This window comes from Schistocerca nitens, chromosome 5 (genome assembly GCF_023898315.1).
Source record: "Schistocerca nitens isolate TAMUIC-IGC-003100 chromosome 5, iqSchNite1.1, whole genome shotgun sequence".
Taxonomy (NCBI): Eukaryota; Metazoa; Arthropoda; class Insecta; order Orthoptera; family Acrididae; genus Schistocerca; species Schistocerca nitens.
Genome location: NC_064618.1, coordinates 557,067,492 through 557,094,780, shown reverse-complemented (window position 1 = coordinate 557,094,780; position 27,289 = coordinate 557,067,492). Strand labels below are relative to the sequence as shown.

At 45.8% G+C, this 27,289-nt stretch overlaps 1 protein-coding gene across 4 annotated transcripts in view; it reads right to left on the bottom strand.

Annotated features, from left to right (window-relative positions):
• Positions 1-27,289, bottom strand: part of LOC126259806 (DENN domain-containing protein 1A-like) — a 289,351-nt gene that overhangs the window by 20,826 nt on the left and 241,236 nt on the right. For 3 of the 4 annotated variants that reach the window (XM_049956834.1, XM_049956835.1, XM_049956837.1), the window contains one exon: positions 8,030-8,404. The exons of the other annotated variant lie outside the window; for it this stretch is intronic. In XM_049956834.1, coding sequence (XP_049812791.1) covers positions 8,030-8,404 — 375 coding nt within the window. The remainder of the gene's footprint in view (positions 1-8,029; positions 8,405-27,289) is intronic. 4 annotated transcript variants of the gene reach the window in all.

Below are 27,289 nucleotides of genomic sequence, written 5' to 3'. Positions count from 1 at the left end.
TCTCTCTCTCTCTCTCTCTCTCTCTCTCTCTCTCTCTCGTTATGACATTCTCAAATGAGGAAGTGAAACCTAGAGGGAGCTGATCTGCATGTAAAAGAATGGAAGAAAGCATCTACGTTGTTCTCCCAGCCAACCTAAACTGAGAAAGAACATATCGCTGTTCAGTTATTACATGGTGGACAAAATAAAACTGGCCCATTAACTGTGCATAAAATAGCAATCTTAATATTGATAATGTAGACTGGAATACTCTCTTTCAAATTCTAAAGGTGGCAGGGGTAAAATACAGGGAGCGAAAGGCTATTTACAATTTGTACAGAAACCAGATGGCAGTTATAAGAGTCGAGGGACATGAAAGGGAAGCAGTGGTTGGGAAGGGAGTGAGACAGGGTTGTAGCCTGTCCCCGATGCTATTCAATCTTTATATTGAGCAAGCAATAAAGGAAAGAAAAGAAAAGTTTGGAATAGGTATTAAAATCCATGGAGAAGAAATAAAAACGTTGAGGTTCGCCGATGACATTGTAATTCTGTCAGAGACAGCACATGACTTGGAAGAGCAGTTGAACGCAATGGACAGTGTCTTGAAAGGAGGATATAAGATGAACATCAACAAAAGCAAAACAAGTATAATGGAATGTAGTCGAATTAAGTCGGGTGATGCTGAGGGAATTAGATTAGAAAATGAGACACTTAAAGTAGTTAAGGAGTTTTGCTATTTGGGGAGCAAAATAACTGATGATGGTCGAAGTAGAGAGGATATAAAATGTAGACTGGCAATGGCAAGGAAAACGTTTCTGAAGAAGAGACATTTGTTAACATCGAGTATAGATTTAAGTGTCAGGAAGTTGTTTCTGAAAGTATTTGTATGGAGTGTAGCCATGTATGGAAGTGAAACATGGACGATAAATAGTTTGGACAAGAAGAGAATAGAAGCTTTCGAAATATGGTGCTACAGAAGAATGCTCAAGATTAGATGGGTAGATCACGTAACTAATGAGGAAGTATTGAATAGAATTGGGGAGAAGAGGAGTTTGTGGCACAACTTGACAAGAAGATGGGACCGGTTGGTAGGACATGTTCTGAGGCATCAAGGGATCACAAATTTAGCACTGGAGGGTAGCGTGGAAGGTAAAAATCGTAGAGGGAGACCAAGAGATGAATACACTAAGTAGATTCAGAAGGATGTAGGTTGCAGTAAGTACTGGGAGATGAAGAAGCTTGCACAGGATAGAGTAGCATGGAGAGCTGCATCAAACCAGTCTCAGGACTGAAGACCACAACAACAACAACATTATGCAATGGCTGTTCTATATATTGATGAGGTTTTTCGGAGGCGTAATGATGCATATTCTGATTGCTTTCCTTCCCAGACAAGCTGAACCTGTATCATCTGAAGTAATGAAAAACTGAGAATACAAATGCCCCAATGTCATCTCATTCAGACATCACTTACAGAACTGAACATGCACAAATAATTATGGAAGCTTTAACTTATATATGACACAAAATTTGTAATGATAATCATGCAAGGTCCTTTTTGATAAAGTTCTGACATCGTGAGTTTTAAATTCCACAGTGTTGCAATTTTAATCGGTTTTCTGTAGGCTCTCTTTTGACCAATCAGTGCTTTCTGATGTTTACACTTCTTTTGGGAACTGTTTTCTACCGACATCTTTGCTGTTTGGATTTTGTTGTAATGATGTTGTGAAGACACATTTCAAGCTAGAATTTTTTGGGCATCCTGTATTTTCAGAAAAGGGTTCTAACACACGCCTCACCAGTGCATAAGTATTATTTAAAATGTTCGAACCATAAAGTCATACCTTTTCTTACAGTACTTTGATTTCATCTTCGACAGTTGACCTGTTGCGTATCACAAGTGAGTTAACTCCTCCAAGTGTTACATATTAACTGTACATCTTTTTAAAATAATCACACTCCATATTCCAAATATCAGCAGAAGCAGTTAGGCTAAATGAAGTACTGAGTGTTGATTTTTATGTATGATAACAGTATTAAAACGTTACAGTATAACAATTTAGCCATATAATATGTGCAAGCTTAGTGCACTCTTTATTTTATATATTGTAAAAATTAAATACTACCCTAAAATATTTGAACAGTTAAACTTGGGGCAAATACAAATATTCAATCCTCTTACTGGGTTGATTCTTTATGAACCAATGCGAGATGCACAAATGAACAACATAGATTTTAGAACATTGTAATTCTTTAGTAACATATTCCCAAGCAGTAACTTGTGTATGAGAGCAGATATGGTATTATTATTTGGTTGGAATTGATTTCAGGAAATGCTGAGCAGACAACCAAAGTGTTTCTTGAGTGCAAATGGATTGACAAGAGATTTGTATTATTATTTTGTGGTATCGCGTGTGCTGCCATCAAAGAGACAGACTCTCAGTCAGAATCCGTTTCAGTATCCAGGCCAGCTATGAGGAGAAGGCTGACCCAAAGATTTGGAGCATTTATGACAAAAAAGTGTCTCGAAATATTCTGCACAAGGTGAGTGAATAGGTACCTTCTACCACTGTGCAGAAACTGACGGAAGTCAACTGCAGCTCACGGTGATGCTGCCACAGCACAAAAATTTAAGTCAACAGATTGTACCAGAAACTCGCCCACAGACAACTGAAAGTGAGCGAGTGTTGCCAGAAAAATCATCACACTTGTTAGTGGCTAGACACAAGTATACTGTTTCCAATGATACCTCAAAACAATACCCTGTTATGTCCAATACCAATGCAGGCTCCAAAACAGCAGCCACCCCAGTAATCTCTAACAAATCTGTATACATTACTATGGGACACAATGTAGGACTCCTATAAAAAACAAGCCTTTCACTGTTCAGTATACAGGATGTCCCAGAAATGTTGCAACAAACTACAACAGGTTGTAGAAGATGTCTTGAGAAACAAATCGAGTCTAGCAGCCCATGTACAGAAATGTTATCGAATGACACTACAAAGTGTCTAAATTACTGGCACTGGTGCTTGACAGTAGGCCACTCTTTCAGCAGCGACTGTGACTTTACACGCTGATGGACAATAGGTGGAACATCTCTATCTGTTGTGTATTATTCAGTGATTGCAAGTGATTGCCACAATCACCATTGGAGAATATGTACCTAGCTGATGTGTAGAAAGGCCTTGTCTACTATGAATGGGATGCTCTGTTGCCTCAGAGGATGATGGTTTCGGGTACACGTTTTCCATCCACAGTTTATCTTTCTTCTGGAACCCTCTGAAACCCCCGTGTTTTTCGGTAAATATGAGAAGAATAAAATGCTGATGGAAATCTGTGTCTGAAACTGTCATCCAATGAGGCAAGAGAGCTTCAGATTCATAAAGAGACAAAGCCAGTCTACATAGCAGCTAGCTTCATCTTCTCCACTGGCGATTATGATGCTCAGTCATTATCACTGAATAACAAGCAACATTGTGAGACATGTTGCCTACAGTCCAGCACCACAAAAACAGTCACGTTTGCTGCCAACACTTAACTGTCGCTCTGTAGTGTCATGGGATAACATTTCTGGAAATTAGTTCCTATCCTCAATCTGTTCCTTAAGACACCATCTACAAGCTTTCCAAATATGTTGCGACATTTCTGGGACACGCCTTGTAGATGGTCATGTTCATAAACCTATTGCACTTTGAGGCCTTTGTGGAAAATGGAAGCTGACACACTATCATGTCACCATCTAAGCCCACAGCAAAATGCATCAAATTGCTGATGCAGACAGGCCTACAACCACTGCTATGGTTCAGTGTTGAGTGAATGAAGTTACAAAATCAAATGTGTGCTAGCAGACAAGATAGCAGTCAACTTGTGCTTTTATCACCTTGACTGCTACAGCACCTGTTTATTGCTGGGGATGACCCCCTTCTGCGCACTGGTTCCAAACAAAAATTACTGTTATATCATCTTTCCCTGCATGAGCTAAATGCTATGGTTTGATAAATTCAATTTCGTATCGTTCTATGTTGTTCAAACTCACATCCTAACATTCTGTCCTTTGGTTTTGCTTCCTCTTTAACAAATGTTTGTTGACTGAGTATCTCTGCAGTCTTACTGACTTACTGCTGATACACAGTTTACAAATCCTCTGAATATGGATTCATTCTTTCTGAGTCTTACAATCTACGAGGGGGTGGCCAAGAGAACCGAAATTATTTTTTAAAAGCTATATTTTTTTCAAATTGTTTGTAAAACAACCTTATACCCTTCAATATACTCTCCATTACAATTAATAAATTCAACGCACTGGTGCTTCCACTGTTTGAAACATTTTTTGTGGTCATCTTTATAAATGGCCAAAAGGCCCTCTATCATTTTTTTCCTTGACTTCTTAAATGTTGTCAAATCGGTGTCCTTTCACGCTCCTTTTCATGCGCAGAAATAAGAAAAGGTCACACGGAGCCAGGTCAGTCGAGTAAGGTGTGTGGGGCAGCAGAACTATGCCACTGACTGTTTCTGGGTCGTAACCAGAGTGTCATTACTCATCGTCAGTAATGACCTTTCACAGAAACTCTGGCTCAGTTTAAACCTGTTGTTTCAAAGCAAGACATGTTTCAAGTGAACATTCCTTTTCATTGTTAGCCAGGAGTTCCAAGACAATCCGCTAATCTCGGACAGTTAATTAACTGCTTGTTGACAGTCTGTGAGCACAATCTCTCGAATTTTTCCAATATTTTCGTCAAATGGGGCAGTTGATGGATGTCCACAATGAGGTTTGCCATCAATCAATATAACACCATTTCTAAATCAAGCAAACCACTTGTACACTTGAGTTTTTGCCTTAGCGTCATCTTGGCAAGCTGTTTTCAACATTAAAACAGTTAGAGCAACATTTGCACCAAGTAGACAACAAAATTTCACAGCTGCATGTTGTTCATTTAAACCTGCCATCATAAAAAATGAAACAAGAACAAAACAGCACTAGTAAAAAAAAAAAAAAAAAAAAAAAAAAAAAAAAAAAAAAAAAAAAAAAAAAGAGAGAGAGAGAGAGAGAGAGAGAGAGAGAGAGAGAGAGAGAGAGAGAAAGAAAGAAAGAAAGAACACACTGTACATGAACAGGAAAAGGCAAATCGACAACTCAGGCACCACTGAACTGGCTATGGGTTGTGCTATACTCGCCTAGCGGCAGAAATCAGAACTACACAAGCTCCACGCATGGCATTGTTATTCCGCCTTTTTTTGGGTACCCACCTCGTATGCTATAATTTGTGAGAATTACAATGCAGGTCTAAGCTACATTGCACTTAATTGACAGTGCATAACTAAATGCTACAAGGAAACTTATCAGAAATGCCAAATATCTTAATGAAACATAACAGTTTTTATCAAACACAAAAAGATTACACTTCTGGGCTCATTCTACATTTACATTCTTGACACTAAAAGCCAAGATATGTTGTATGATAGAAAGAAGATGTATAAAGTAACTGTGTCATTAGTTATCATTCTTATTCAATCACATGAAGAACAACTGCCTTCGAATACGTTTCTGCACAAGACAAAAATTTTTAAATCCCGTTTACACAATAACGAAATCCTCACCTCAGCCTTCACTGCATGTAATTACCCCATCAGCCTAGTTAAAAAGCAGATTTCCTGGGCAATCACATCCAATTCTAGTACTGCTGATCCCTCCACGAAACAGCTTCAGAGCACACCATTGGTGACTCAGTATTATCCTGGTCTGGATTGTGTTAATCAGCTACTTCAACATGACCATTACTTCCTAAAATAATGCCCTGAAATGAGATCTATTCTGTCTCAAATTTTGCCCACCATACCTAGAATAACTTTTCGTCACCCTCCCAATCTCTGCAATATTCTTGTCAGACCTATGCTCCTACTGCACCCATCTCCCTACCCTATGGCTCCTATCCCTGTGAATGCCCCCACTGTAAGACTTGCCCTAAGTGCCCTCCTATCACCACCTATAACAGCCATGTAACTGGCAAAACATGTACTATCAAAGGGAGAGCCACCTGCAAAACGACACGTCATATACCAACTATTATGTAAACTCTGTTCAGCCTTCTGCTTCAGCATGACTACCACCAAATTATCAATTAGGATGAATGGGCATAGGCAGAGAGTGTATACTGGCAACTCGCAATATCCTGTTGCAGATCATGCTCTATAACATGACATTCGTGACCTTGGCACCTGTTTTACCACATGCCCCATCTGGATTCTTCCCCAGACACCAGTTTCTCAGAGTCCAAAGGTGGGAACTAGCACTACAACATGTTCTTAGTTTTCGCCACCCATCTGGCCTTAATTTACATAAATTTCTTCCATCTCAGCATTTCTTCACTGTAACTACTCTTTGCTTCACTCCGTTTTAGTTTTCTACATCTTTTATTGTCTTTCCCATCTATTTTTCACCATCCCTCCCACCACTGTTATGTACAATGCACTTAGCTTTTTGCTCTTATTAACTCATGCATCATGTTTAAGCAGTAATCTCTGTCTGCATATTATCCTTTCTTCTGCCTCTAAGCTCTCAGGTTTCCAAATCTTGTCCAATGCAGTCCCCAACAATCAGTCTTTCCTTCTCATACCGTATGGTAAGTATCCCCTGAACTGCGGTTCTGGGTGACTTTCCCGAAATCTACCCCTTTTCCTAGACCCCTCCAGTCCTTTTCCTTCACCCTTCTTCCTTCCCCTTCAACCCTTCTGCCTGAAGGAGGAGCCAGTGGCTCTGAAAGCTTGCCAATTACAACAGACTTTTACATGTGTGTTCTGTCGCCACTTGGTGATTTTTTTAATATATCCAATTAAATAATTTTGTCAATAATTCATTGTTTCCATTGTTATAGTTTATATAAAAAGTTACAGATGTGAAATTACTTTAATTTTACAATGATCTGTTCTATCAGGAAGAGTCTTCGTCTTTCAAAATATCTCCTGTATCACATTATGAGTGTCATGATACTCTTCTCTCACTAAACAAAACTGTGTCTACAGTTAAATCAGTGTGGCACCATGAAACTCTATTCCTAGCAGGGAAAATAACTGTAGAAGTTAATTCTGTAATTCTCTCCATTCATTTTATAGCTCAAAATATCTCACAGAGCATTGGCATCTCATTGTGTTGGCCACTATGTCATAAAATCCCCCACCCTTTCATTTATTTTTTAAAGAATCAAACCTGTATTGGTGATCGGTAACTGTAACTGATTTAATGAGGTCTGAACAATGGAAATAAATTATATTGTCTCACTTCCTCGATGTACTGATACTGCTGGAATATCATCACTTAAATTCTATTCAATTAAAGCAATGTCAACTGAAGGATTTTCTCACCAATTTCTTGCTTACAATGGGGACATGATACCTAAATTAATTTTTTTGTCGACACTGGTGTTAAAAAAAAATGGGTGACCAGAAACAGTGAGCAATAAAACACAACAAGGCTACATGTGCTGTCTGCAAAACGCTGACTAGGTTGCTGCTGAAGAAATAAATGACCTACCTTCAGTGTGCTATTCCAGGATATCTGGCGAGAGCAATGTCAAAACATGTAATATTGGAGTAGTAAAGTCAGCTTGCTTCCAATCAATGATTTTTTCCTCAGCGATCTATTCAGCATTTTGCATACTCCACATATTTTTCAACATGGTCACATACCTCCACCATGACTTCATGTCACAGCTATGTTACCACAAGATTAACAATGAATTCTAGAAGTAAGTTGATATTTTGCAGACAGGCAATAACACAGAACACTGGTAATTGTGAGGCAGAGAGGAGAAAGGGGAAGGACTGTCTCCACACACCCCTCACAGGTATCTTCTCAGCTGCCTACTGTATGTTCAGCACACAGATACCAGTATTCTAAATAATAATGTAATGCAAATTGTAAGTGACCCAGAAGCAAAAGAATCTTCCACAAAGGACTAAAAATGTTTGTTAATGTGTCACATTGTGTTATTTCATAATTGGTTTTAAATAAAGTGACAAACAGAGTTAAATTGTAGTGCATTCATATTACCTTTTTATTCCGGAATGTTTGTGCTGGAGGAGGCAGCCTGACCATATCTATGGAAGATGTGGAAGCCACTACAAACAGTGAGTCTTCATGTGAGGAATCATTTATGATAAACGGTGTGGCACCAAATAAATCACAGCCAATACCATCAAAAGTTGAAGTACAAGCAGTATTAGGAAGCAGTGAAAGGTGGTTGCCTGGAGAAGTTTTCTCTGGTGATGATGAATTACTGCTAGTGCAGGAGGACACTGGGGTTATAGCTTGTGGTACTATTTGGACAGGTGGGCGATTCTTTGGTAAGGGAACAGGAACTGAAAGCAAATCTGTGCCACTTCCTGGTGAGTGCTTGAAACTTTCAAGGCTTCGTACAGGCTTCAACTGCAATAGCAAAGCAAACAGACAAATCACACAAGCTCACCAAAGGAAGCACATAAACAAACGAATAAAGCAGAAAAATAAATCTAACCTATGAATTTCAATTAAACCAAAATCATTCACCTCACCAGAAGTATGAAACAATCCACCACAAACACATCAGCTATGTCTCTGTACATAAATGTATCAAGTGAAATATGCAACAATAGTGAAGGAGTTTCATATACAAGTTACTAATTATTTTCCAGACTTTCTTAGCTCTTCATTTTACAAATTATGTTATTACATAGACCAAAGACCCTTGTTAGCTAAATGACAAGTTGCAATGTTTATAGCAAATACACATCATTTAGAGATATCTTATCCTTCGTTAAATATTAACTATGCAGTGTATCATAACATACAAACAGTACAATTTTAACATAATTGAGGAAGCAGCAGAATTATAATTATAATTACTGTGAAGTTGGTTGCTTTAAAGTAGGACATTTAATGTCAATACAATAAGCTTCTATCACCTTCAACTCTTTGCTAATCTACACCCTGACTTGATCCATATCTATGAAGAGGAAATCATTCACCTCACCAGAAGTGATCCATATCTATGAAGAGGAAATCTGTAGATTTGCAGAGGCTAGAGGAAGAGATGGAAAGGGGGGGGGGGGGGGTTGGAGACCTGCACACATGTTGTAATGGAACAATTCACCTTTTCATTTTAAAAAGTTAAGCTAAGCTTTTTTCAGAAGGAAATTGGTATTTGTTAAATTTTGTATATTAGCAACATAAAATAAAGAAATAGTAAAAGAAAATATTCATTTAGAACAATAAAACAATTTCTATTGATTGTCCTTAATACTAAATATTTTCTCCTATACTAATTCCATTTTTACATACGGTGAGGTGGGGGAGGGGAGGGGAGGGGAGGGGAGGGATGAGAACCACTGAACACTGAAGGTTAATGTAATGCACAGTTTTTTCACAAATCCATTGTGAAAACTGCATGTATTATTTTCATTCTGCTTTGAAAATTGTTGTCTGTTCTACTGCTCATTTCATACATATAAGTCAAGTTACTTACTGCTTTTGTACACATTAAGATCTTTTCTGACTAAATACTTAATGCATATGAAATTATTTTTTTGTTTCTATGTTCACTAATTCCACTGGAAGGAATGGTGCTGTGGTCTTACACCTCTTAGAGTAGATATTTTCTGCATATAATTATATATTTCAGTGCAAGCATTTAGAATGCAAGTTTATCTAACAGAAATACAGAGGACAGACAAGGAATATATCAGTCATAAGAAAGTAATAAAATGTACTACATTTCTAAGCAATAATGTAAAATAAATATTAAGAGGAGTGAAAGGAAACATAATTTTCTTCTCCAGGGGACACCACCTTGACGAAGCACTGTCCGTGTGGGTGGAGAGGTTTGCACATCCACGTGAAGCTGAGGGCTATGCTGAAGGTACAGGACCTACTACCGGAAAGGCCTTAGCTGATGGATCAACGTCAAAGACAGGTAACAAGAGGATAAGGGAGGAATCTAAGACTCCCTCCTCTCAGGATAAGCAAGTCCAGGAAAAGCCGAGGCGAGAAAATGGGAAACAGACCTCTGGTACTGCAGTCTCAGTTTTTAGGATGGTGGATGTCCAAGAAGGCTACTGACTGGTAAGCATCAACTCGCAGCAGGAGGGGGTCATGCAGATGACCCTTTTTGAAAAGATTGTGTGTGTGGGGGAGGGGGGGGGGGGGGGTGGGACACTGGTCCAGGACCCAAATTCAGGAGGGTGGTATAGATATGTTAGACATTTCACGATTTAAGCTAGCTTCCTACTTCTGCAGAGTAGATATGGATGGAGAAGGAGTTGCCACATTTATTAAAAACTGCCATAAATTCAAGAACATTGACAATAATAAATTCTGCTTAGAGCACCATATAGAAGCATGTGCAACAGAAGTAGAGTTCCATAATAGATCCTATATAATAGTAATAGTGGCAGGAGGAACAAGACTTCTGGTCAGGTGACCACAGGGTTATAAACACAAAGTCAAATAGGGGTAATGCAGGAGTAGGTTCAATAATGAATAGGAAAATAGGAACGCGGGTAAGCTACTACAAACAGCTTAGTGAACGCATTATTGTGGCCAAGATAGATACGAAGCCCACACCTACTACAGTAGTACAAGTTTATATGCCAACTAGCTCTGCAGATGACGAAGAAATTGAAGAAATGTATGATGAAATAAAAGAAATTATTCAGATAGTGAAGGGAGACGAAAATTTAATAGTCATGGGTGACTGGAATTTGAGTGTAGGAAAAGGGAAAGAAGGAAACGTAGTAGGTGAATATGGATTGGGGCTAAGAAATGAAAGAGGAAGCCGCCTGGTAGAATTTTGCACAGAGCATAACTTAATCGTAGCTAACACTTGGTTCAAGAATCATAAAAGAAGGTTGTATACCTGGAAGAATCCTGGAGATACTAAAAGGTATCAGATAGATTATATAATGGTAAGACAGAGATTTAGGAACCAGGTTTTAAATTGTAGGACATTTCCAGGGGCAGATGTGGATTCTGACCACAATCTATTGGTTATGAACTGCAGATTGAAACTGAAGAAACTGCAAAAAGGTGGGAATTTAAGGAGATGGGACCTGGATAAACTGAAAGAACCAAAGGTTGTACAGAGTTTCAGGGAGAGCATAATGGAACAATTGACAGGAATGGGGGAAAGAAATCCAGTAGAAGAAGAATGGGATGAAGTAGTGAAGGCAGCAGAGGATCAAGTAGGCAAAAAGACGAGGGCAAGTAGAAATCCTTGGGTAACAGAAGAAATACTGAATTTAATTGATGAAAGGAGAAAATATAAAAATGCAGTAAATGACGCAGGCAAAAATAAATAGAAACGTCTCAAAAATGAGATCGACAGGAAGTGCAAAATGGCTAAGCAGGGATGGCTAGAGGACAAATGTAAGGATGCAGAGGCTTATCTCACTAGGGGTAAGATAGATACTGCCTACAGGAAAATTACAGAGACCTTTGGAGAAAAGAGAACCACTTGTATGAATATCAAGAGCTCAGATTGAAACCCAGTTCTAAGCAAAGAAGGGAAAGCAGATAGGTGGAAGGAGTATATAGAGGGTCTATACAAGGGAAATGTTCTTGAGGACAATATTATGGAAATGGAAGAGGATGTAGATGAAGATGAAATGGGAGATACGATACTGCGTGAAGAGTTTGACAGAGCACTGAAAGACCTGAGTCGAAACAAGGCACCCGCAGTAGACAACATTCCATTGGAACTACTGACGGCCTTGGGAGAGCCAGTCCTGACAAAACTCTACCATCTGGTGAGCAAGATGTATGAAACAGGTGAAATACCCTGAGACTTCAAGAAGAATATAATAATTCCAATCCCAAAGAAAGCAGGTGTTGACAGATGTGAGAATTACCGAACAATCAGTTTAATAAGCCACAGCTGCAAAATACTAACACAAATTCTTTACAGACGAATGGAAAAACTAGTAGAAGCCGACCTCGGGGAAGATCAGTTTGGATTCCGTAGAAATACTGGAACATGTGAGGCAATACTGACCTTACGACTTATCTTAGAAGAAAGATTAAGGAATGGCAAACCTACGTTTCTAGCATTTGTAGACTTAGAGAAAGCTTTTGACAATGTTGACTGGAATACTCTCTTTCAAATTCTAAAGGTGGCAGGGGTAAAATACAGGGAGCGAAAGGCTATTTACAATTTGTACAGAAACCAGATGGCAGTTATAAGAGTCGAGGGGCATGAAAGGGAAGCAGTGGTTGGGAAAGGAGTGAGACAGGGTTGTAGCCTCTCCCCGATGTTATTCAATCTGTATATTGAGCAAGCAGTAAAGGAAACAAAAGAAAAATTCGGAGTAGGTATTAAAATCCATGGAGAAGAGATAAAAATTTTGAGGTTCACCGATGACATTGTAATTCTGTCAGAGACAGCAAAGGACTTGGAAGAGCAGTTGAAGACAATGGATGGTGTCTTGAAGGGAGGATATAAGATGAACATCAACAAAAGCAAAACGAGGATAATGAAATGTAGTCGAATTAAGTCGGGTGATGTTGAGGGTATTAGATTAGGAAATGAGACACTTAAAGTAGTAAAGGAGTTTTGCTATTTGGGGAGCAAAATAACTGATGATGGTCGAAGTAGAGAGGATATAAAATGTAGACTGGCAATGGCAAGGAAAGCGTTTCTGAAGAAGAGAAATTTGTTAATATCGAGTATAGATTTAAGTGTCAGGAAGTCATTTCTGAAAGTATTTGTATGGAGTGTAGCCATGTATGGAAGTGAAACATGGACGGTAAATAGTTTGGACACGAAGAGAATAGAAGCTTTCGAAATGTGGTGCTACAGAAGAATGCTGAAGATTAGATGGGTAGATCACGTAACTAATGAGGAGGTACTGAATAGGATTGGGGAGAAGAGGAGTTTGTGGCACAACTTGACCAGAAGAAGGGATCGGTTGGTAGGACATGTTCTGAGGCATCAAGGGATCACCAATTTAGTATTGGAGGGCAGCGTGGAGGGTAAAAATCATAGGGGGAGACCAAGAGATGAATACACTAAGCAGATTCAGAAGGATGTAGGTTGCAGTAGGTACTGGGAGATGAAGAAGCTTGCACAGGATAGAGTAGCATGGAGAGCTGCATCAAACCAGTCTCAGGACTGAAGACCACAACAACAACATAATAGTAACTATTTACCGAGCACCTGCAGGAAATTATAATCTATTCCTAAATCATCTAGAAGCTCTTTTGGGTTATTTAACTGGAAGAAACAAAGAAATTTTGATTGCTGGTGACTTTAATACAGAGTTTCTAATGCAATCTTCCAGTAAACATTTACTGCAGTTAGTAATGTTGTCTTTCAATCTAACTCACACTGTAAACTTTCCAATAAGGATTACTAAATCCTCAACGACAGCCACTGATAACATTTTTATAGAAAAATCAAAGGAACAAAATCATATCATATAACCTGTAATAAATGGACTATCAGATCATGACATGCAGCTCCTTGTTTTAGATGTAAATTCTAAGCAGATTATCAAGACTACTAAATCTGAGTACAGGAGAGTGGTCAATCAAACAAAAATTGGGTGTTTTAGAAAACTGCTCAAAGATATGAACTAGAAAGATGTTTATAGTGCTCATGACATGAATGAAAAATATAACACATTCATGTACAATGTCAGCACCATGTTTGAAAACTGTTTTCCTCTTAAAGTTACTCAAATTAAACAGAAGTCTACAATAAAACCATGGATTACACAAGGAATAAAGATTTCCTGTAAGACAAAAAGGAAAATGTATCTGTTAACCAAGAATAGCTCCAATGCTGATGATTTAGCTAAATAAAAGGAATAATGTAAAATATTAAAAGAAGTAACTCAGACATCTAAACAAATGCACTACGATAAGAAGATAGCAATGTCAGGGAACAAAATAAAAACAATATGGAATATAGTGAAAGAGGAGACTGGTAGAACCAGAAAGAAACAGGAGCAAATAGCATTAAGAGTAGATGACACATTAGTAATCGATGGGCATAGTGTGGCAAATCTATTTAACAATTACTTTATATCCGTTACTGATAGAATGGGATAGTCAGGATCAGTAAATAATGCCCTTGAATATCTGAAACTAGCCTTTACAAATAGCTTCAGGTGCATGAATATGTCACTCACTTCACCAAAAGAAGTAACTTCCATAATAAACGAAGCATTCTAGTGGTTACGATGAAATATCAACAAAGTTAATTAAGGCATGTTCTTGTGAGTTTAGTACGATTCTAAGTTACTTGTGTAACCAGTCAATTATAACTGGGCTAAAATATGCAGATGTTACGCCTCTATTCAAGAAAGGGGATAAAGAGATACCATAATACTACAGACCGAGTTCACTTTTGCCAGCATTCTCAAAAATTTTAGAAAAAGTAATGTATGGGCAGCTTCTCAACCATCTGACCACAAATAACATATTATCAAGAACACAGTTTGGATTTCTGAAGGGTTCTGATATCGAGAAGGTTATTTACACCTACAGTGAAAATGTACTTCATTCATTAAATAACAAATTACAAGCAGCAGGGATTTTCTGTGATTTGTCAAAGGCATTTGATTGTGTGAATCACAACACCCTTTTAAATAAATTAGAATTCTATGGCGTCACGGGCAGTGCTGCAAAATGGTTCAAGTCATACCTCGCTAATAGGAAACAAAAGGGGTCAGTGCAAGGGACTAGTGAATTAAGTCATCAGTCATCATCAGAATGGGAATAAATTACATGTGGTGTCCCACAAGGATCCATCTTAGGGCCATTGCTTTTTCTTGTGTACATTAATGATCTCTCATCAGTTACGCTGCCAGAAGCAGAGTTCATTTTGTTTGCAGATGACACAAGTATTGCAATAAATAGTATGTCAATTATAGTTCTAGAAAGATCTGCTAATGATATTTTCATGGATATTAATAAATGGTTTAAAGCCAACTCACTGACATTTAACTTCAAAAAGACACACTATATGCAATTCAGAACCTGTAAGAGGTTTCCACCCAGCATATGTATAAAGTATGAAGAAGAGCAGATAGAAGAGGTTGACAGTCTTAAATTCCTGGGATTACAACTTGATAATAAATTCATTTGGGAGGAGCACACCACAGAACTGCAGAAATGCCTTAACAAACCTGTATTTGCAATTCGAGTCGAGTGTTAGCTGACATAGGCGACATAAAAATGAAAAAGCTTGCATACTTTCATTCCATGTCATATGGTATAATATTCTGGGGTAACTCTTCAAGTCAAACAAAAGTTTTCAGAGTCCAATAGCGTGTAATACGTATTATTTGTGGAGTAAATTCACGGACGTCCTGTAGAAACCTCTACAAAGAACTGGGTATACTAACTACTGCCTCTCAGTATACTTACTCCTTAATGAAATTTGTCCTAAATAATATATCTCTTTTTTCCAACAAACAGCTCAGTTCATACATACAATACCAGGAACAAAAGTGATCTGCACAAGGACTTACAAGCACTTACTTTAGTTCAAAAAGGGGTCCACTATTCAGGAACACTCATCTTCAATAATTTTCCAGCAAACATAAAAAATTTAGTTACAAATAAAGATCAGTTAAAAGGAGCCTGAAAGACTTAATTGTGGCCAACTCCTCCTACTCCATTGATGATTTTTTTTAATAGAAACAAATGATGTATTGAATATATTGATACTATTAGTATTGTTATTTCAGCTTTTTATTTTTTATTTTTTAAATTGACATGTTCCACATTGACGAGGATCTCCTCAGCATGGATCTATGGAAGGAAAAACTAATCTAATCTAATCTATCTAGATCGCAGTGCCCTCATTTTTGTCGGTGAGAGGGTGCATACAGTGGAACGGCTCATGGACAAGGGCACACGATATCCCCATGGGAGGACGCGAAGCTGCTGGTCAAGACGGCAGCTGAGCTTCTTAAGACTGCAAAGGTATCAATATGGATACCTAAGAGCCTTAAGGATGCCTCTCCAAAGACTCTGAGAACCCAAAAGTCTTCACAGAGGATTGGATAGTGCTCAACCAGAAGGCTGTACCAGCGGGACGAAAGCTCTCCCCCTCCTCTGGAAGTGAGGAGACTGACACAAGCTTGCCATCAACAAAGCGACCAACTGTTGGTTGATTGCGATGCCAATGCCCACAACCTAGTGTGGGGTAGCAAGGGCACCAACAGTAGAGGTGAGTACCTTCTTGAATTTCTCTCATCTAACAACTTGGAGGTCCTGAATAGGGGCGATGAACCTACATTCAGGAACAGCAGAAGGGAAGAAGTAATTGGTATAATCTTTGGTTCCATGATGATGGGCAGCTACGTCTAACATTAGCATGTGGCGTTAGAGCCATCCTCTTTGGACCACATGTATGTTAAATTCAGGGTTGAAATGAGAATCAGACAGACCACGGCCAATAGGAATCCCAGGTAAACAGACTGGGGAGACATATAGGAGGGCAGGAGGGACCTTGACTTAAGCTTATCGGAAATTAAAACCTCAATAAGGAATCCAGTAGAGTTTGAGGAAGTAGCAGAGGCTGTAACCTCTGTCATAGTGACCTCATACCAGGACAACTGCTCAGTCACCAAGAATTGCACAAATAGGAGTGTGCCTTGGTGGAACAACTTGGAAATGCAAAGAAGACATGTACGAAGACTATTTAACCTTTCGAAATGTAAAGGACAATGGGCAAAATATAGTGAGGCCCTTGTCAACTACAACCTTGCAATTAGACAAGCAAAGGAGGCATCCTGGAAGGCACTCTGTGAGGAAAGGGAGGGCACAGCTGCTCAAGTCAGACTTCACAAAATCCCCACTAAAGTACCAACTAATCCAGGAGGTACGTTGAGGAAGGAGGATGGGGAATATACAAGACAGCACTTGAGACACTGGAATTGCTCCTCAAAACTCACTTCTCTCAATATGCTCTGGCAGATAACACAGACCAGAATGTGATCCCTGACAGAAAATGGTTCTCAAGTATTCAAAGAGAGGACTGGGAATTGGCTACGATTCAATAAAATCCAATGGGTGGTGGAAAGATTCCAACTGTTCAAGTCACCTGGACCAGATGGAATCTTTCCAGCTCTCCTGCAACAAGCAGGAGAGAATCTTATAAGAGTCCTATGCAGGTTATTCAGAGTTAGCCTAGCAGCAGGAATCATTCCCAAAGCCTGGAGGGCAGTGAAGGTGGTCTTTATTCCAAAGCCAGGGAGAACTGGTCATACCAAGGCTAAGGATATGAGACCAATCCGTCTGTCCTCCTCCATTCTTAAAACACTGGAAAAACTGGTTAATGTACATGTTGGGGAGAGGAGGCTAACTACGGCTCCTCTACATTCAAACCAACAGGCGTGTCAACCAGGTAAATCATGTGAGACAGCTCTCCACCAACTCGTTGGGAAGGTGGAGACAGCACTTCACTTTCAGGAAATAGCCCTCTGCATCTTCCTTGACATCAAGGGGTTTTTTAGTAACACAACCTTCAATTTCATGGTTAGCGCAGCAAAGGTGCATGACCTAGGGACCACTATATGTAGTTGGACTAGGGCCATGCTCAATGGAAGGAAGGGAGGCAGAGGTCGCCATGATGATTGAGAAGATGGTAATTAACATCACTAGAGGTTTTCCCCTTTATCGTGGAATCTAGTGGTGAACGAACTATTGAGGAACTAAATTACAGACAATGCTTTTGCCAAGCATACGCAGATGAGCAGATGGCCTTGTCATAGCAATACTTGACAAAATTTACTGACACAGTCAGGAATATGGCACAAGGTGCATTAGACGATGTGCGAGATTAGTGCAGGAAACAGGATCTAAGGCTTAATCCTAAGAAGACTGTTGTGGTACCATTCAAGAAGAAGCATATCCAACACTTAAGTTGGAATCTAAGCTTTTCAATGAAACTAGCTATGAAGGGGACACTGAAATATCTAGGGGTAACCTTAGATGGGAAACTAACATCGACCACTCACATTAAGAGCATCTGCTCCAAGGTGAAAGGTACTCTAGTGTGTACCAGAAGAGCTTGTGGCAAAAACTGGAGCCTATGGACCAGAGGTATGCACTAGATACACACCACAGTGGTTAGACCTAGGATCTCCTACAGCCCCTTAGTGTGGTGGAAGAATGTAGAACAGTAGGTTGCAGCTAAGGAGCTTGCTAAAGTGCAGACAGGCAGAACAGGCGAAATTAGCAACACACCAACCACTGCGATGGAAAACATGCTGGACATGCCTCCATTACATCCTTGGGTCAAGATGGAAATAGCAGCTGTTGCATACAGACTCAAAATTGGTAAAAACTGGATCTCTTTGGGATATCCAGAATCACACACTAAAATAGTGAGTGGGTTAAATATGGAAATGATGGGGAAATGCCGGCTGACTACATAACAACTCCCAAATGCTTCAACAAGCTTTACAATATAATAATTGGAAGCAGGGAGCAGTGGGAAAAAACAGTTTGACACCATACTGGGGACATTGTCTGGTTCCCTGATGGGTCGAAATGTCGAAATCATGCGCCGGGGCCGGAGTGTACAGGGTTCAGCCAAGACTGGAGGGCATCAGCTCTCTAGGAAAACTAGCCTCGGTATTCCACGCCCAAATCACTGCAATCAGGGTGTATGTGGAAGAGAATGTGTGTATGTGTTACAAGGGTCATAGCATCTACATCTATTCTGACAGCCAGGCAGCCCTGAAATCATTGACAGCTCTTGCAAAAAGATCTAAGATTGTTGCAGAATGTTACAGGGTTCTAGTGGAGCTAGGGGGGAGCAGTAGGGTAAACCTGGCCACTCAGGAACCTGTGGCAATGAACAAGCTGACAGATTGGCCAGGATGGGGGCAAAGACTCCGTTCACTGGACCGGAACCCGTCCTGACAATCACCAAGGCTATGATCAAACTAGAACTATCAAACTGGCTCAGAAGACAGCACATAGAATACTGGACCAAGGTATACAAACAAAAACATGGCCAGATAATGACGAGAAAGCGGTGTTTTAAAAGTAGCTCTGTAATCCTGGGCTTGAACAGGAAAGAGATTAAACTCATGGTTGGACTGATAACCGGCCATAGGAATATCAAAAACCACCTACATACAATGGGTATAATGGAAGAAGACCCTAAATGTAGGATCTGTGATAAGAGTGAAGAAAATGTATCAACCCTAATCTTCCAATACTCTACATTGGAGTTCAAGAGAGACAAAATCTTTGGGACAACTAGACCTGAAGAAATTGTGTCTAACAAAAAACTGGTAAAGCGACTCATACTATTTAAGGGCATTGGTTGACTTTACTAGATATAAAGGGTGTGATACGGCACATAAACTCAGTTTCGGTGCGGGCAGTGGTGGGTCAGACCAAAGCTGTTTTAGCTTCCCTACTAAAATCACATCAAATCAAGCATAGTTTTTGAAAATATTATGTTTCTCAAGTGAGACTTTATGGCTGGAAACTCAAGAATTCCCAGTACAGCAGTATCAAAAAATGTTGTTCACATGGTGGGGGAAGCGAGAGAGGGGGTGGCACCTGAGAGAGCAGTGAGTGGGGTGGAGGAACCTGCGAGTGGGGCAAGGAAGCCGTGAGTGGGAAGGGAGTATCCATTGGGGAGGAGGTGGGGGTGGAGGAAGCGATGAGGGGGCAGAGGGTGGAGGAATCTGAGAGGGGGAGGGGAGGCAGGGGGTAGAGGTAGCCGTGGGGAGGGGAGGCAAGGGGTGGCAGAAGCTGCGATGAGGGGAGGCGGCTTGGAGGACGCCGAGACGGGGTTCTGGAGGGTGGAGGAACGCGTGAGCGGAGTGTTGAGGCGGGGGAGTGGAGGAACGCGTGAGCGGAGTGTTGAGGCGGGGGAGTGGAGGAACGCGTGAGCGGAGTGTTGAGGCGGGGGACTGGAGGAACGCGTGAGCGGAGTGTTGAGGCGGGGGAGTGGAGGAACGCGTGAGCGGAGTGTTGAGGCGGGGGAGTGGAGGAACGCGTGAGCGGAGTGTTGAGGCGGGGGAGTGGAGGAAGCCTTGAGCGGAGTGTTGAGGCGGGGGAGTGGAGGAAGCCTTGAGCGGAGTGTTGAGACGGGGGAGTGGAGGAAGCCTTGAGCGGAGTTTGGAGGCGGGGGTGGAGGAAGCCTTGAGCGGAGTGTGGAGGCGGGGGTGGTGGAAGCCTTGAGCGGAGTGTGGAGGCGGGGGTGGTGGAAGCCTTGAGCGGAGTGTGGAGGCGGGGGTGGAGGAAGCCTTGAGCGGAGTGTGGAGGCGGGGGTGGAGGAAGCCTTGAGCGGAGTGTGGAGGCGGGGGTGGAGGAAGCCTTGAGCGGAGTGTGGAGGCGGGGGTGGAGGAAGCCTTGAGCGGAGTGTGGAGGCGGGGGTGGAGGAAGCCTTGAGCAGAGTGTGGAGGCGGGGCTGGAGGAAGCCTTGAGCGGAGTGTGGATGGAGGCGGGGCTGGAGGAAGCCTTGAGCGGAGTGTGGATGGAGGCGGGGCTGGAGGAAGCCTTGAGCGGAGTGTGGATGGAGGCGGGGCTGGAGGAAGCCTTGAGCGGAGTGTGGATGGAGGCGGGGCTGGAGGAAGCCTTGAGCGGAGTGTGGATGGAGGCGGGGCTGGAGGAAGCCTTGAGCGGAGTGTGGATGGAGGCGGGGCTGGAGGAAGCCTTGAGCGGAGTGTGGATGGAGGCGGGGCTGGAGGAAGCCTTGAGCGGAGTGTGGATGGAGGCGGGGCTGGAGGAAGCCTTGAGCGGAGTGTGGATGGAGGCGGGGGGGAGGAAGCCATGAGCGGAGTGTGGATGGAGGCGAGGGGGGGGGAGGAAGCCATGAGCGGAGTGTGGATGGAGGCGAGGGGGGGGAGGAAGCCTTGAGCGGAGTGTGGATGGAGGCGGGGGGGGGGGGGGAAGCCTTGAGCGGAGTGTGGATGGAGGCAGGGGGGGGGAAGCCTTGAGCGGAGTGTGGATGGAGGCAGGGGGGGGGAAGCCTTGAGCGGAGTGTGGATGGAGGCGGGGGGGGGGAGGAAGCCTTGAGCGGAGTGTGGATGGAGGCGGGGGGGGGGGAGGTAGCCTTGAGCGGAGTGTGGATGGAGGCGGGGGGGGGGAAGCCTTGAGCGGAGTGTGGATGGAGGTGGGGGGGGGGGGAGGAAGCCTTGAGCGTAGTGTGGATGGAGGCGGGGGGGAGGAAGCCTAGAGCGGAGTGTGGGCGGAGGCGGGTGGGGGGGGGAACCTTGAGCGGAGTGTGGATGGAGCGGGTGGGGGGGGAGGAAGCCTTGAGCGGAGTGTGGATGGAGGCGGGTGGGGGGGGGAAGGAAGCCTTGAGCGTAGTGTGGATGGTGGCGGGGGGGGCGGAGGAAGCCTTGAGCGGAGTGTGGATGGAGGCGGGGGGGGGGAAAAAGCCTTGAGCGGAGTGTGGATGGAGGCGGGAGGGGGGGGGAGGAAGCCTTGAGCGGAGTGTGGATGGAGGCGGGAGGGGGGGGGGGAGGAAGCCTTGAGCAGAGTGTGGATGGAGGCGGGGGGGAGGAAGCCTTGAGCGGAGTTTGGAGGCGGGGGTGGAGGAAGCCTTGAGCGGAGTTTGGAGGCGGGGGTGGAAGAAGCCTTGAGCGGAGTTTGGAGGCGGGGGTGGAAGAAGCCTTGAGCGGAGTTTGGAGGCGGGGGTGGAGGAAGCCTTGAGCGGAGTGTGGAGGCGGGAGTGGAGGAAGCCTTGAGCGGAGTGTGGATGGAGGCGGGGGTGGTGGAAGCCTTGAGCGGAGTGTGGATGGAGGCGGGGGTGGAGGAAGCCTTGAGCGGAGTGTGGATGGAGACGGGTGGGGGGGGAGGAAGCCTTGAGCGGAGTGTGGATGGAGGCGGGGGGGGGGGAGGAAGCCTTGAGCGGAGTGTGGATGGCGGCGGGGGGGGGGGGGGGAGGAAGCCTTGAGCGGAGTGTGGAAGGAGGCGGGGGGGGGGGGGGGAGGAAGCCTTGAGCGGAGTGTGGATGGATGCGGGGGGGGAGGAAGCCTTGAGCGGAGTGTGGATGGAGGCGGGGGGGGAGGAAGCCTTGAGCGGAGTGTGGATGGAGGCGGGAGGGGGGAGGAAGCCTTGAGCGGAGTGTGGATGGAGGCGGGAGGGGGGAGGAAGCCTTGAGCGGAGTGTGGAGGCGGGGGGGAGGAAGCCTTGAGCGGAGTGTGGAGGCGGGGGGGGGGGGGGAACCTTGAGCGGAGTGTGGAGGCGGGGGGGGGGGGGGGGGAACCTTGAGCGGAGTGTGGAGGCGGGGATGGAGGAAGCCTTGAGCGGAGTGTGGATAAGAGGAAGGCGGGAGGGTGGATAAGACGAAGGCGGGAGGGTGGAGAAGAGGAAGGAGGTGAGGGTGGAGGAGGTGAGGGTGGAGAAGAGGAAGGCGGAGAGGGTGGAGAAGAGGAAGGCGGAGAAGGTGGAGAAGAGGAAGGTGGGGAGGGTGGAGAAGAGGAAGGTGGGGAGGGTGGAGAAGAGGAAGGCGGGGAGGGTGGAGAAGAGGAAGGCGGGGAGGGTGGAGAAGAGGAAGGCGGGGAGGGTGGAGAAGAGGAAGGCGGGGAGGGTGGAGAAGAGGAAGGCGGGGAGGGTGGAGAAGAGGAAGGCGGGGAGGGTGGAGAAGAGGAAGGCGGGGAGGGGGGAAAAGGAAGGCGGGAGGGGGAAAAGGAAGGTGAGTGGGTGGGCAAAGGAAGGTGGGTGGGTGGGCAAAGGAAGGTGGGTGAGGGGGATGAAGGTGGGTGAGGGGGATGAAGGTGGGTGAGGGGGATGAAGGTGGGTGAGGGGGATGAAGGTGGGCGGGGGGGGGTGGGGAATGAATGTGGGAGGGAGCAATGGAATGTAAGGTAACAAAGATAGGAGAGATGGGAGTGAGTGAGAGAAGAAGGTGGTTGGGATTGGAGAGGGGAAGTGGGGGAGGAAGACATAAGGGGGGGGGGCAATTGGGGAGAATGAGTGAGGGGGGCAGTGAAGAAGACATGACGGGTGAAGGGGAACATGTAGGACGAAGGGGAAGAGGTGGCGGAGGGTGGGGTCTAGAGGGGGAGGAGGGCGTGGAAGGAGGGGGTCGAGGGTAGGGGAAGGGAGAGGGGGAGGAAGACGTAAGGGCGTGAATGGAGAATGAATGAGTGGGCAGTGAAGAAGACATGGCGGGTGAAGGGGAAGATGTGGGAGGAAGGGGAAGATGTGGGAGGAAGGGGAAGATGTGGGAGGAAGGGGAAGATGTGGGAGGAAGGGGAAGATGTGGGAGGAAGGGGAAGATGTGGGAGGAAGGGGAAGAGGTGGCGGAGGGCGAGGAAAGAGGGGGAGGAGGAGGGCGAGGAAAGAGGGGGAGGAGGATGGCGGGAGGGTGTGAGTGGAGGGAGGCGGGAAGGGTGTGAGAGGAGGGTGGCGGGAGGGGGGAGAGGAGGGTGGCGGGAGGGGGGAGAGGAGGGAGGCGGGAGGGGGGAGAGGAGGGAGGCGGGAGGGGGGGAGAGGTGGGAGTCGGGAGGGGTGAGAGGAGGGTGGCGGGAGGGGTGAGAGGAGGGAGGAGGGAGGGGCGGGAGGAGGGAGGAGGGAGGGGCGGGAGGGGGAGAGGAGGGAGGCGGGAGGGGTGAGAGGAGGGTGGCGGGAGGGGTGAGAGGAGGGTGGCGAGAGGGGTGAGAGGAGGGAGGCGGGAGGGGGAGAGGAGGGAGGCGGGAGGGGTGAGAGGAGGGTGGCGGGAGGGGTGAGAGGAGGGTGGCGAGAGGGGTGAGAGGAGGGAGGCGGGAGGGGTGAGAGGAGGGAGGCGGGAGGGGTGAGAGGAGGGAGGCGGGATGGGGGAGAGGAGGGAGGCGGGAGGGGGAGAGGAGGGAGGCGGGAGGGGGAGAGGAGGGAGGCGGGAGGGGGAGAGGAGGGAGGCGGGAGGGGGGAGAGGAGGGAGGCGGGAGAGGAGGGAGGAGGGAGGCGGGAGAGGAGGGAGGAGGGAGGCGGGAGAGGAGGGAGGCGGGAGGGGGGAGAGGAGGGAGGCGGGAGGGGGAGAGGAGGGAGGCGGGAGGGGGAGAGGAGGGAGGCGGGAGGGGGGAGAGGAGGGAGGCGGGAGGGGGGAGAGGAGGGAGGCGGGAGGGGGAGAGGAGGGAGGCGGGAGGGGGGAGAGGAGGGAGGCGGGAGGGGGAGAGGAGGGAGGCGGGAGGGGGGAGAGGAGGGAGGCGGGAGGGGGGAGAGGAGGGAGGCGGGAGGGGGGAGAGGAGGGAGGCGGGAGGGGGAGAGGAGGAAGGCGGGATGGGGAGAGGAGGAAGGCGGGAGGGGGAGAGGAGGAAGGCGGGAGGGGAGAGAGGCGGGAGGGGGGAGAGGAGGGAGGGGGGAGAGGAGGAAGGCGGGAGGGGGGAGAGGAGGAAGGCGGGAGGGGGGAGAGGAGGAAGGCGGGAGGGGGGAGAGGAGGAAGGCGGGAGGGGGGAGAGGAGGAAGGCGGGAGGGGGGAGAGGAGGAAGGCGGGAGGGGGGAGAGGAGGAAGGCGGGAGGGGGGAGAGGAGGAAGGCGGGAGGGGGGAGAGGAGGAAGGCGGGAGGGGGGAGAGGAGGAAGGCGGGAGGGGGGAGAGGAGGAAGGCGCGAGGGGGGAGAGGAGGAAGGCGCGAGGGGGGAGAGGAGGAAGGCGCGAGGGGGGAGAGGAGGAAGGCGCGAGGGGGGAGAGGAGGAAGGCGCGAGGGGGGAGAGGAGGAAGGCGGGAGAGGAGGAAGAGGAGGAAGGCGGGAGAGGAGGAAGGCGCGAGGGGGAGAGGAGGAAGGCGCGAGGGGGAGAGGAGGAAGGCGCGAGGGGGAGAGGAGGAAGGCGCGAGGGGGAGAGGAGGAAGGCGCGAGGGGGGGGAGGAGGAAGGCGCGAGGGGGGGAGAAGGAAGGCGCGAGGGGGGGAGAAGGAAGGCGCGAGGGGGGGAGAAGGAAGGCGCGAGGGGGGAGAGGGGAAGGAAGTCGGGAAGGGGGGAAGGAAGGGGGTAAGGCAGTGGGGAAGGGGGGAAGGGGGGAAGGAAGGGGGAAGGGGGGAAGGAAGGGGGGAAGGAAGGGGGGAAGGAAGGGGGAAGGAAGGCGGGAAGGAAGGTGGGAAGGAAGCGGGGAAGGAAGCGGGGAAGGAAGGGGGGAAGGAAGCGGGGAAGGAAGGCGGGAAGGAATGCGGGAAGGAATGCGGGAAGGAAGGCGGGAAGGGGGGAAGGAAGGCGGGAAGGAATGCGGGAAGGAAGGCGGGAAGGGGGGAAGGAATGTAAGGTAACAAAGATGTGAGGGGGTGGGACAGGAGGGATGGGAATGAGTGAGGGAGAGAAGCAGGTGGTTGGGACTGAAGAAAGGAAGGTGGGATGGGAGAGAGAAGGCAGTAGGGACAGAGAGGAATGCGGAAGGGAGAGAGGGTGGGTGGGAGCTGGTTGGCTCTGAGCACTATGGGACTTAACATCTATGGTCATCAGTCCCCTAGAACTTAGAACTACTTAAACCTAACTAACCTAAGGACAACACACAACACCCAGCCATCACGAGGCAGAGAAAATCCCTGACCCCGCCGGGAATCGAACCCGGGAACCCGGGCGTGGGAAGCGAGAACGCTACCGCACGACCACGAGATGCGGGCTGGGTGGGAGCATGTGATGGAATGATTGACAGTAGGAAGGGAAGATACAGCAAGCAAAGGAACCTATAGTTACTTTGTAATCTTGATATGTTCTGCTGCCATAGAGAATGTATTGCGCTCGCATCAGGAAGTGTTAGTATCATTACAACATTTCTTTTGAAAATTAGCATATTGAATACACAGCAGAATACCGATTAGAGCTGTTGTTTGGCAGTAGGATTGTGTGCTTTCGTGTTTCCAGCACTGATTTGTCATTGAACATATGAACGTATGTCTTATACATGTAATACAATGACTGAACTGACTACAAAGTTTTATTTTTATTGTAAAAATCTGATCTGTTAACTATGTCCTGTCATTAACATTCTGCCAGTTGTTCACTTTGGTACTTTTTAAAAACAGAAACACACACTTTGCTATCATTTAAATGTAGTCTGTATGACAAAAGGTGTAAATTCTCTACGAACTTGGTATTTGGTTGAGCAATTTGAGCAGGACACACATCTCATTCCGCATTCACTCTGATAGTCCAAAGAACTGTTCAATTATATACTGTCATTTTATTAGTATATTTGAAGAAGTTAGTAAAATATCACTTATTAGTACAGTACTTGACATCCTCTACTTTACCAACAGCCATTTTATAATAATTAAACAAGTTCATATACTACTTTCTTGATAAATGGTGATGGTGATTATGTGTTTAAAGGTACTAAGGTACTGCAGCATCATCATCCCTCAATTTCATGAAAGAATCATGTTAAAAGCGGAAAAAGTGGGGATTTGGCTGCTTCAACTATATAAACAAATCAAGAGTTTAAAAAAGGGTTGTAACATGATAGGTAAAAGAAAATTGAGGTAAGGAAGGTAGTATTGTGTGCAAGAGGTTTAAAGGCGTGACAAGGTGAAGTCGTGAGAAAGTAACTTGCAGTCACATTGGGATTACCCGTTGGTTGTGGTGGTGGTTTTGGTGGTGGTGGTGGTGGTGGGGCTGGGGGGGAGGGGGGGTGTGGAGGCTTACCACCTCCCACCCAGAACTGCCCCTAACACTGAATGTGGGAGAGTATATAGTTTAGTGTAAAACTTGCTCCTGCTCTCTCTCTCTCTCTCTCTCTCTCTCTCTCTCTCTCTCGCTCTCTGGAAATGCAACACTTTGGCAGTGGCTATCTTGTCAGCCACAAGCATCTGAGATGGTGAGGTAGGCAAGCTGTGAGTGTGCCGCAGATCAGCAAGCAGGGCGAACTCAACAAGAACATGTGTTGTTGTCAATATATCACCGCAGCTGCAGTGAGGAGGATCCTCCCGATGCAGAAGGAACTCGTGAGTGAGTCTCGTGTGGCCAATGCATAGTCAGCACAATACGACGACCTATTTCTCAGAAGCCTGAAGAGATGTATGCCACACCTTAGTGGACACCTTAATTGCTCTTAACATGTTTTGGGTCATAGATAGTTCAAATGGCTCTAAGCAGTATGGGACTTAACATCTGAGGTCATCAGTCCCCTAGAACTTAGAACTACTTAAACCTAACTAACCTAAGGACATCACACACAGCCAGGCCTTAGGCAGGATTCGAACCTGTGACCGTAGCAGCAGCACGGTTGCAGAGTGAAGCGCCTGGAACCGCTCAGTTACAGCGGCCGGCTGGGTCATAGAAGCCTGTGATTCCAACTCCCAGAGCCTCAAAATATTGGGTCAAAGTGGCAATCATACATCCATGCCTGGTATTCTGACATGAAGATGATCTCCCGTAGTTGTGTCTTT